Source organism: Hibiscus syriacus, unplaced genomic scaffold, assembly GCF_006381635.1.
Source record: "Hibiscus syriacus cultivar Baekdansim isolate YM2019G1 unplaced genomic scaffold, ASM638163v2 tig00110347_pilon, whole genome shotgun sequence".
Lineage (NCBI taxonomy): Eukaryota > Viridiplantae > Streptophyta > Magnoliopsida > Malvales > Malvaceae > Hibiscus > Hibiscus syriacus.
Window position 1 is genome coordinate 462,531 of NW_024062698.1, and position 12,439 is coordinate 474,969.

The 12,439-nt window shown below is 32.0% G+C and overlaps 1 protein-coding gene and 1 pseudogene across 1 annotated transcript; both read left to right on the forward strand.

Annotated features, from left to right (window-relative positions):
• The first annotated feature begins 1,627 nt into the window (after positions 1 to 1,627).
• On the forward strand, positions 1,628 to 2,692 carry LOC120120771 (annotated as a pseudogene).
• A 916-nt stretch (positions 2,693 to 3,608) lies between these two features.
• LOC120120770 lies at positions 3,609 to 4,447 on the forward strand. Its single transcript, XM_039140304.1, has 3 exons — positions 3,609 to 3,732; positions 4,095 to 4,176; positions 4,248 to 4,447. Exons 1-3 carry the CDS (start codon positions 3,679 to 3,681, stop codon positions 4,430 to 4,432), a joined length of 321 nt encoding a protein of 106 aa, XP_038996235.1. The 5' UTR covers positions 3,609 to 3,678; the 3' UTR covers positions 4,433 to 4,447.
• The last annotated feature ends 7,992 nt before the right edge of the window (positions 4,448 to 12,439 follow it).

Here is a 12,439-nt window from a genome sequence, read left to right on the forward strand (position 1 = left end):
CAATGATTGAGAAGCCTCATTTTCCATCAGATTAGAACGTTTCATGGCGGATAGGGATATTACAAAATGTATGATATTTGACTGTCAAAAACTCCCCATCAGACGCAACAGCCTTCACTTCTCCCCAACTCTGTAAGGCTTCCTCTTCATCAGACGCAACTCGTTGTCGACAATAAAAAGGGAGAAAGAACATTTAAAAAAGGAAGAGTTAAGAAATTTGAGAATTAAAGATTTAGAAATTTAAGAAATTGAATTAACAACAAGGGATGGTTCGTCGTTAAAGGGTGGACGATTAATGACCGTCGACTACGATAAGAGAAGTTTAGAATTAAAATTTTAGAGAATTGAGTTTTCTTTAAAAAAAAAAAATAGAATGATTTTAATTTTTTTTTAAAATTAAATTTATATAAATTTATAAACATATTACGTGCCATGTTTTAAATAGTTAGACGATTTTTAAACAAGTGTTAATGGCTAAGTACATCAAGCGGAAGTCTGAGTTGACAATTAAAAATAATAAAAAATAATACAAACTATTATTATATATAAAATAAATATATAAAAATTATATTAAATTTTTTTATATGAAATATCACTATTTTTATAAAATAATCATTTTGATCAATATCTTTTAGTATTTTAATTATTAACCTTTTAATTTGAAATAAAATAACTTTTGGTTAGATAAAAATTATTAATTAATTAACGATAATCTTTTGTCGTTAACATGATAATTTTTATATTTATAAGGTGATAATGTGTTACATACTATGTTTACATAAGTGATGATGCAATACATTACATATTCAAAGTGGTAACATGACACGTATTATGTGTTTAAAGTGATGATATGACACATGTTACATATTTAAAATGGTGACAAATCATGTTATATGTACACAAGTGATAATGTAATACATGTCACATATATATAAACAATGATATAATACATATCATATGTACACAAATAGTGACGTGACATAGATCACATGTATATAAATGATGACACGCGAAATACATACTCTTTACATAAACAATAATATTAATTTAATTTAAAATATCAAATTTATATACCAAGTTAAGATAAAAAAAGAATATGTATCAATTTAAAAAAATTCCAAGTTCAAATATCAATTTATATTATAAATAATTTAATCAATTCGAAATATATATTATTTTTTATTCTTTAGTCCTAAATTATTATTATTGGTAAAAACATATATTTAGTATTTCAACTATTACTTTTGTTATGTTTTGATCGCTCATTTATTTTTTAAATTATACTTAACGTCTATTTTAGTTTTATTTTGATCACTCACCGTTAAAAATTAACAAAATTATTGATGTGGTATTTTTATATTTTCAAGGATGACGTGAAATTATTTTATGTTAACACGTCGACATCATCGTTAATTTTTAACGATGAAATCAAAACTAAATATTAGGTATGAATTTTGAAAAAAATCAGGTGACCTAAACAGAACAAAAATTATTGTTGAGTACTAAACATGTAGTTTACCCCAGTATTATTTGTTCAGAGGGGTGTATGAATTGTGAAATAGAGTTCTCTGTTTCGATTGACTGGCGAAGCAAGGGCCTCTGTTTCAATCACAAAAGGAAAACACACTCTTTTATCTTTTTCTTTGATCAACACAATCAATTTTGGGTATAATTGTAGCTCCAATAAATTAATTAAAACCCGTATTTACAATCCCATTTCTCCTGCTATTAAAATTCAATTTGCTTCATAATCCCAGTTGCTTTCAATCTGCATTTCCAGTTCTTATAAAACCTAAGTTCAGTTTCCGCGTTAGGTTTACATTCGACTATAGCTTCATGTTGATCCCAAATTCCGATTTTTAAATACCCAACTAAATTATACGCTGGTAATTTTCCGTTGAATTATAGAATCGAGTAGCTATGGGAGGTCATGGAGGGTTAAATATTTTGCCCCAGAAAAGTTGGAATGTTTATAACTACGAGAACAGAGAAAAGTCCGGAAAGATGAAGAAGCCGCTGCAAAAGGAGAGCAACTAAAACGTGAACAGGCGAGGAAAAGGGATACCAAGTACCGACTTGAGCAGCTTCGGACTGCTCGTGGCTTGGCTCCATTAAATAAACCTGGAGGTTCTGAGCCTGCTGCTGATGAACCTGTAGAGGCTGTTGAATCCGATCCCAAATCTGGTCACATTAATCTCTTTGAAGGGATTAAGAGTTTTGATTCCATCAAAGGTTCAGGGAAGGAAGAGGCTGCTGAGAAAGATGGGTTCAAGAGGAAGAAATTGAAGAAAGAGGAGGCGGTTCCCAAGGTTGTGGCGCCAGAGGACGAGAAGTATAGATTGGGTTATGGGATTGCTGGAAAGGGAGTTAAGTTGCCGTGGTACCTGGAGAAGCGGAATGTAGATGTTGAAGAGAGGAATGACAATTATGGATCAGAAAGAGTGAAGAAGGATGAGGGAAGGAAAACCGGGAAGAAGACGATAGAAGAATTGCGGGAAGAACGTTTGAAGAGGGAGAGGCGGGAGAAGGAGAGGGAACCGAGAGGAGCAAAACAAATCGGCCTCTAAAGGATACAAGGTTTTCCAGGAGGTGAGCTTGCAGAAGCTAAAGCTCGGCAGGTTTATGTTTCTAGATGTTCAAATCGTAGAGTTGTATGGATTTAGGTTGTAACTAGCGTTTTCATATTTGTTTGAACTGCATTGACTTGCGAATTTATTCAATATTTTGTAAGGAGCTTCTTTTGATGGATATGTATGAAAGCTATAATTTCTTTTACCAAAATATTGCCTGTTGGATGTTGACATAATTTGGCTTGATTTGGTAGTTGCCAATTGTTGGCAAGTTTCATCCTTCCAACTCCATTTTTTTCTGTTTGCTTCCATGTTTGTGTGCTTTGATGGTATCGTTTGTTAAAATTGTTGCTTCAAACTGTCCGTTCGTACAAATTTTTTGTTTCATGTAAGATAAACATAAGAACAACATTGAATTGTGCATATTTTGAATATTTGTATCATCTTAGATCTTTCAAGTTATGCATGACTATGTGCAAATGCTAGCATATTTTTAAATACGTGTTCCCCAAAATTATACCCTAAACCTAGTTCAACAAGCCATCTCACTCTGACTAGGTCCAAAAGAAAGATTCAAGACTAGATATATTAATTACACTACTTGATATTCTTATCTACCTTCCGATAGATTAAAATATTATTTGGTCCATTACCCATTTTAGCTTTTGTTCTGTTCATTTACATCAACAAATTTATTTAATATGGTCTTGATTTACATCTTATTCTGTCACAGAGAAAAAACTAAGCTTTTAACATTGATTGTAATAGTATATAACTATGCAGAGAACATGAAGGTCACAACGATAGAAGCTTGGTGCGCATAAAATGTTAAATCTATCAAGTTATTGAATGGTGGTCCTCCCAAGAAATTGAGCAGAATGTTAGGTAGTTTAAAGTTCTAGGAAATATTATCTGTAGTCATAATGCTGACGGGAACTCATATTTCTTAATAGCAACTTCACATTTTTTATAATGTCTGCATACTTCAGTTTCTTGTTGTGAAGGGGTTAATTGTTGTCATAAATTTGTAAAAAAAAAAAAAAAAGTGGTTGAGGGAGAGAGGTCATCCGTTTGCAGAAGCAGAGCAAAAACTTGATTTTTATGGTGCATGGCATCAAATACGAAGACTCTCTTGAATCTCGAGGATCTGGCACTCCCTTCGGTATGTTTTCTGGGTCACTTTCTTTATATCGACGTTTGTAGCCATCGATTTCTTGCTTTGCCTCGTCATTGTCCATAGCTTGGTGTCATGGTTCTGCATATCATTGTTGTTCTGTTTTAGCTTGTTTCCCTACTTCCAGGAACGATACCTTTTTTTTTCTTGATTTATTAATATCTGAAGATTTCTTCCAACTTATTTTTTGATTCTTCATCCACGATTATGTTTTATCTAAATTGAATTTTCATATTAATGACCTTCCTTCTAACAGCTCCTTCATGAGCTTCTGCAAATTGCACACATGAAACTATTGGTGTTTTAGAGTTTAATTCAATTACTGGGAGTTCACAATGCAGAGACTTCAGTTTCAGGTTATAGTGATGACTGCAAACATGGGATGCTCTGAATGCCGAAAGAGAGTCTCTCAAGTTATAACTAAAATAACTGGTAGGGCACTTTGACGGGTGAAACCTAAATGTCATGGGATTTATAAACCAAATTATTGTTTCAACTTGCAGGAGTGAGAGAATTCATAGTGGATGTAAGCAATAAACAAGTGATTATAAAGGCAGATTTTGGGATCCGTTGGGATGTGAAGAATGATATTTCCAAGACTTACAAGACAAAGGATTGGCATCCACATGAATTCTTCAAGTGTTTGGCTCCTATATGTGTCGGTAAACAAATTTCATTATCTGATTGAGCTGAACATTGACAAAAAGGAAATTAATTATGCTCCCTTTGCAACTTTAAATTTCAACTATTAGATTTTATTTACTATGTAAACCCATGTATGGGATTCGATGTATTATATAGTTGAAAAGTATAATTTATCAAATTCAAGAATAAATTAGGAATTTCAAAATCACTACTGCTTTATCATCTAGTAAATTCAAAGATACGAGACATTTCAAAGCATTTTATTACTTAATTTACACTATTACTAAAATCTAAATCCAAATTCTGAATTCAAAGTTAGATGTGCTAATTTATGGTCTGTTTGTTTGGAGAACAATTTATAGAAAATGTTTTCCTGTGTTTGCTTAAACACTTTAAGGAAGACTCTTTAGTCTAAGAAAAATGTTTTTCGGTAACTTTTTTTTTTTTCCCTGTAAAACAACTTACGGGTTGAAAAGAGGAAAGTCATTTTACAGCAGCGTTCATATTCAAAGGAAAATCACTTCTTTAAAGCCCTTTACACACAAATCGTCCTATCAAATACCCTTCTCACCGGCGACTATTACTCAGGCCAATAGCGTTCATCTTCTCAGATGATCAAATGATTCTTCCCTTTCGTAATTTCATATTTATGCTTTCCTGTTTTCGCTCAAATGATTCTTTTGTCGGGTCTACTCCTTGCAGTCGAGGGTTCACATCGTCCCTCCCCTTTCAAACTATCTTGGGTACACTCCCGTTTTATCTAGAAAAATCTCATAATCCCTCAAATCATTGTCGGAAGAGTGTTGGTGTGAATAACCCGATAGCAAGTGCATTTCCTTCCGTCCTCGCACCAAAACCATTCATGTTGTAGGGTTTTTTTTCCTGCTTTAAAGTTGTTTTCCTAAGTTGACAAGCGGTAAAATCAAATTAGCTTTGATTGGAGTTTTATGGTTCACTTCTGAATAGTTAAATTTCTTTGTTCCTTTATAAAAGTAGTAGCAAATATGAAGGTTGCAGCCATCGAAAATGGTTGATGATTCCAATTTTACTATGCGTTATAGATTTCCTTTGAATTGTTTTAAAATGTGATAAGAAAATAATAAGAAGTTACGGATGTAGTCATTTGTTTTTGCTTCTATCTTCGCCCTTTCTTTTTGTTTTTTGTTCTGTTTGTAAGGTTCAGTTTGATTATCTGTAAATAGTTACTCGACCCAATTTAGTAGATGCAATGTGATTTATAAAATCTCTTTTTCATATATCTATATCTATGATCGTCTATTTTTTTTCTTCTTTTATACGAATGTTGCTCCAACACGAGTCTTACATATCAGTATTATTATATCAGTAAAAAACAAAGAATAAAGAAGTTTACGTTTGCTATAATTATTATTGCAGAATTGAGCTCATTTAAAATCTAATGAATTCGCAATCTTTATATAAATAAAATAGTGTACTTTATAGAAATAAAATATTGTACTTTATATTAAAAAAGTTTTAAATAATGCTTTTTAACACTAAATTAATTTTTATATAAATTAAAGAAAATAGAAATTAGGAAAAATCATAAAATATGTATCATTATTTACTGAAAATAGATTCTGAAAATTGTTTTCAAAAAAAATAATCAAACAACGAAAAATATTTTACACTTCAGCATCCAAACAATCGTCATTATAAATAAATAAGCTTCATCTTAGCCGAATAAGCTTCATCTTAGACATTGTTGTTGGCCTCAGCCTTGTTTTATGAATTTGATAGTCTTTTGTTTCGAAGATTTGGGTTTTTGTAGGGAATGGTGGCATATCTGAGCTCTCCCCATCGCATGTAAAAAGTCCCAGAATGTTAGAGACATCATCAGTGTGCTTTTAATTACAATTCTAATAATCAAAACCATTTTTATGAATATAATATATATTATTCTCAGATCAATCTCGATAAATAACTTGAGTATCTACAAATAGGAACTAATAGCACCGAGGTTAGCTAATTTCGACAAACCTAACTACCAAATGCCGATTGAAGGTCAAGCAGCAGCCCAAAGACCATTAATTTTCCTTCCATTTTCCTTCATCATACTTGTCCAGATGAAGATGAGGATAAATGCCCTGAAGAATCCTAGAATATGGTTGTTTATGACTTCTTCATGATATATCCCATAATTATGTCGAGCATGCCGATCAAAATGACAACGATGAATGACAATCCGCCGCCGCTTTTGCTGCCTTGGTGCCTCAGAAGTTCCTAAAACATTTTTAATCTTTATATGTAAGAAGTTTATATATGGATCAGATTAAAAGAACACAATAAACCCCAATAATCAATCTTATTTAGTATCTCGCTTCCAGACTTAATTGGCGGAGGATTGTTCAGAACATTTTTACCTTTTCTGAAAGTTGTTGCATTCCTTCTAAAATGATAATCATGAGGTAAAAATTTATGATGATCATCGAACCAAGATTGTTTCCCACCATGTTGCAGAGTAAATGCTTCAGATTCCTTCATGCAATATCGATAAGCCGTTCTTCCCATTGTACTTCAACTTGACCACATGCCATACGCAGGAAAATCATTGATAGTCCACAACAGGGTAACACGAAGCAAAAAATTCTACTTGGTTGACAAGTCATATGTTGTCTCCCCTATATTCCACAAATGTATAAACTCAACAATCAAAGATTGCAAGAATACATCTATATTATATTTTGGATTTTTAGGACCCGATACAATTATTGTCAAAAACATAAAATCATCCTTCATGCACATAGAGGGAGGAAAATTGTATGGTGTTACTATAACCGGCCACAAAGAATATTATTGCCTAGATTGACCAAATTGTTGAAAACCATCTGTGCACAACCCAAGTCTGACATTACGAGTCTCATACGAAAATGTTGGATGCTCCTTATCAAAATATTTCCAAGCAAGAGAGTCAGAAGGATGACACATGAGATCATCTTCATCGATTTGATCTCAACATGCCACCTCATATGCTTAGCAGTAACATCAAAGGCGTATAGCCTTTGTAATCGGGGAGTTAAGAGGAAGTAATAAATCTTTTTGTATGCCTTTCTATCACTAGATCCTTTGCCAACATTATCCTTGTATTGAGGATTACCAAAAACTTACATTCGTTCAATTCAAAATCACAACCCCAGTAAATCATGCAACTGGCAAACCCATATCACGAACCAACTTCTTTGTCTCGTAAATGTTTTTGGGCATGACATTATCTCCTGGCATTAACCTATGTATTATCCGACAAAGGTCATCATAGCATGCATTATGAATATGATATTGTGCTTTCAAGTGTATTAATTTAGAAACCATTGATAACTTGGGGTCATTGTTACCAGGTCATATCGGTTCAGATTAAGCACCAAGTCTATCGTACAACATTTGCGATGAAGCAATCGATGATTGATAATCTTCTTCCATATATGCATTTAACTCAAGATCACAATATCTACCTCATGAGAATCATGATTGTTACCACACTGATCATACACATACTCTGGAACTGGAGTATTAGAGCCCGTCATATTGTTATAGTAACTAGTGATAGAAAAATGTGGCTCTCAATGATGCACCCAATTATAATAATGCGAAATAAACCCTTCGTTGATCACATGAACTTTAACCGTTTCTGGATTGCTAAACCTTGTATTTCTACATTTAGGTCGGTTACATGGACACCTAATATTTCCTCGATCCGTAAAACTAGGCTTACTTAACACAAACGTGATAAATTCCAACAGTGGTCGCCCAAAATCAAGATTAATAATGTGACCATTTATTATTCTATCAATAATGTAAATCCAAAATCGATCTATATTGAATACCAAAACACACTTTTATTATATTATTAAATTCAAATATTTAAATTAGTAAACTTTTAAATAATAAATTTTAATTACAATTTTTAAAATTTTCTGAAAAAAACTAAGAACAAGAGCTTATGATATTATTATTGTAAATTACATGCAAACATATTTTATTTATTCTTAAGATATATTACTATTTTTTCATTTTTATTTCTAGATGATACAAGAAGTATAACTTAGACATTATTAAACTACTTTACTTGCACTTTTGAATAAAAAAGACTAATACTAATAAATAAATTGACATCATTATGTTAAAAAAATTAAAATTTACCTCAACTCACGAATTCAATAGAAAATTTTAGAATTCTGCCAAAAAAAAACATAAAAAGTAATTTTTTTTTTATAAATGTAAATAACAATAGCTAAGTTATCAACATCTTTAAAAACAAGTTTGTTAATTTAATCATAACCAACTTGCACTAACTACAAAAAAGGAAGTAACTTGCATTATATTATCATTGAGCATGCAAAGCAATAACTTTTGTAGAGGAAAATTTACATTTTTTTAAGTGATAGAAACTTTATTAATATTGTTAAAAATCACAAGTAATTAAAAATCACAATGAATAACATTGGCACGAAGACTCCTAAAACTAAGAAAAACATATTGATAAAAAGAATAGATAATCTAGTATGTTATATATATGTCGCCATGAAAGTAAGTAGGTAAATCATTTAAGACAAACTACAATTTTTAATTTAGAATTATAATTAAAAAATCAACAAAAAAATAAATACATATATAAAAGTAAAAAATACAATAAATAATATATATTTTTTCATGTAGACATATAAAATAAAATTAAATGTTTAACATAATATACAATAAAAAAATACTTACATGAATCGATTTGCACCTTAAAAGTTCCTTCACCATGAAATATTATAACTCTGCCAAAAAAAAAAGTTTAAGAAAAATGTTTTATAAAAATATATAATAAAAATAAAAGAATGTTGAAGAAATACTAACAAATATTCTCAATGGGTCCCAAGAGGTGCCACATCTTCCAGCATAGAATGACAAATGAGAATAGAGACGAAAAGGTTGAATAAAAACTTATAAATTAATCATTACATTGCTGGTTGGGGTTGAGATAATTAATGAGAATTTAATTAGATATAATGAATATTTGTATGTGGGGTTGAAAAAGGAGATGAATAGTTATAGATTAAATGTGTTGTGCAGTTATTCTCTTTTTGCATATCAGAATCTCTCATTCTTAGAAATCAAAATCCATAAGGAATTCCCCACGACTGATCTGTATACATAAGGCACTCATGCATTGCTCCATTAATATTAGCATTGTCATTCACTGAACAATTTGTTCATCTTTTGGATCACGAGTTCCTTCAAGGATCCTTTCCATGCATTTTCTCTTCCTGAGTCTCTTGAATGAATCGCCAACCTTGAGCGGATACGAAAGCACGAACTTAAGTCCCGACAAACTTGTAGACCAAGACAGCTTATCTGCTTCTTGAGGCAGAGGAGGAGGGAGGAGGAAATGGTTTAGATTGGCTGATGGATAGGCTTATTCATCACCTTCTGAAACTGATTTGTATCGCTATAAGGAGAGTCCTCACTGTCTCTACCACCTCTTTCTATGACTTGAAGATACTAATTTTTTTTTACTCATTTTATTATTATTATTATTATTATAATTATTATTATTAAAAAAATAATTACAAAACAGGCCCAGATTGGACCGGCCCAACTACAAAGGACCCAACTGGCCCAAATCAGAAACCCTAAAACCCAATTAGGGTTTTCTATCCAGCTACCGCCGCTTTGCTTCTCCACCGTTGGATCTAGCATTGATCCAACGGTCCAGATGGCGCCAGACGAAACCCTAGGGTTATGATACCCTAGGGACTACACCAGCTGACGCCGCTCCACGTCGCTCCAGCCGCTGCCACGCCCCAACCGAAGGCTCCAGAAGCTCCAACGCCAGCCGTCCACGTTATGGCTATGGGGTGAGTCACCACTGGGAGTCCGGTGACTCACCGAAGGGTATTCTTTTACCCGGTCCGATGGCCACATCGGTGATGGCTATAAAGCCATCACCCCATCTGAATAAAAAAAAAAAAAGGAGATAGACCGAGAGAGACAGAAACAGAGAGCAAAGATACAAACGAAGAACAACAACCCACAACCAGCAGTAAACCAAAACAGAAACGAAAAGAAAGGAAAGAAGCTTACCGAGGAAGCCACCGGACCTCTTCAAACGTCACCAAAACCTTCGAAAACCGAAGGTACTTCTTTAGATTTGCTCCGATCGGGAGCTATTTAGGAGAAAAGAGCACCGGAACCGTTCTTAGGACGGTCCGATCTACATAATGGTGTAAAAATAATTTTTTTTGGTCACTGGATGCGGTGGCCGGCGGTGAGAGTCACGGCGGCAGACGGCTGCTGTCCGGTGACCGGCTTCCCTCCGATGAGGGAAGCTAGAGAGAAGAGAGAGAGAGAAAAAAAAGAAAAGGAAATGAGATATGGCCCGAAGGGCCAGCCGGATTCGGCTTTAAATAGCCCTTCCCGAACGACGTCGTTTTGGGGAGGGCTATTCGTGTAATTAAATAATAGTTAAATCCTTTCCTCAGTCAGCCTATTTTGTAAACTTTACATTTTAGTCACTAAATCAATTTATAATCCTTTTAATTCGGTTCTTTAATTTTTCTTTTATTTATTTTAGTCCTTTATATTAAAATAATATATTTAGGGTAAATAACAGATTTAATCCCTTAATTTTAATAATTAATATTTTAATCCCGAGTTTATATTTTTAATTTATTTTAATCTGATATTCGAATTTTAGATAAGTTTTATTTTAGTCACTGAATTAATAAATAAGAAAATAACATGTTTAATCCCTATAATTTTGATTAATTATGAATTGGATATTTAATTTTAATTTTACTATAATCTAGTCACCAATTTTAAATATTTTCATATAGTTCTAATTATATTTTTATTGTTTTAATTTTATTTGTTTATATATTTAAATATTTTTATTATTATTATGTAGTCATAAATATATATATAATAAATTATTTTAATATTTATTTTTTAATATCGAAGAAAAGGGCAGTCTTAATACAACTGGATGTCCTATTCTGGTATTTTAAAATTAAATATTATAAAAAATTATTATTTAATTTTATTCAAATTAATATTTTATTAATATCAAAGAAAAAAGCTGTCTTAAGGCACCTAGAAGTCCTTTTCCGATATTTTTAAATATTTTTTATATATTTTTAAAATAATAGGATTATAAATTAAATATATTTTGAATTTTTAATAATAGAGACAATTTATAATTAAAAAGTACCAATTTTGGGCGTTGTAGGGGTGCTAATCCTTCCCTAAACGTAATCGACCACGAATCCCTTTTTATTATTAAAAAGAACGAATTTTTGGTTATAAACGCAGATCAGTTCATTTTTTAATTGATGTTTTCTTAAAACTCTTTTAAAAAAATAATTTTTAGGTATTCGACCTACCTGACCCAAAAGGCCGATGGCGACTCCCAAATTATTTTCAAAAACCATTTATTCACATCAATTTTTTCGCCAAATAAATTTTTCGTACCCGGACGAAAACCGGTTACGACAGCTTGGCGACTCCGCTGGGGACTGGTCAAACTTTTAAAATCAATTATAAATTCTCTCTATTAATTATAAATTAAAATTTATATATTTAAAATTTATAATTTTTTTCTTTTCAAATTTTTTATATATTTATTATTTTCATAGTATGTATATATTTTCCTATTAATATTTTTTTATTTGCAAGTATTTTATTTCATTATTTATTTTTCTGTCAGAGGTTTGAACATTTCTCCTCACACACAACACATGCACTGCATAACATAAAGCTCTATAATTGAGTTTGTCCCTTTTAAGTGGGAGTGAAAGCGACGTCTTCGTGAGAATTTATTCTCCGTGTCAGACCTAGCAAGTAACTTTCGGGGTTCATATGCTCTATGTCTTCGTGAGAATTTATTCTCCGTGTCAGGCATAGAGAAATGTATCCCCTCGAATTGAACTCGATCCACTTTAGTCTGTGATGAACTAGGATTGAGGGTTATCAACCCAAGGGGGCAATAACAAGGATAATTCGGGTACCTTTATTCTTAGATCTGAAACCTTGCATATAATAAACCCTAAAAACT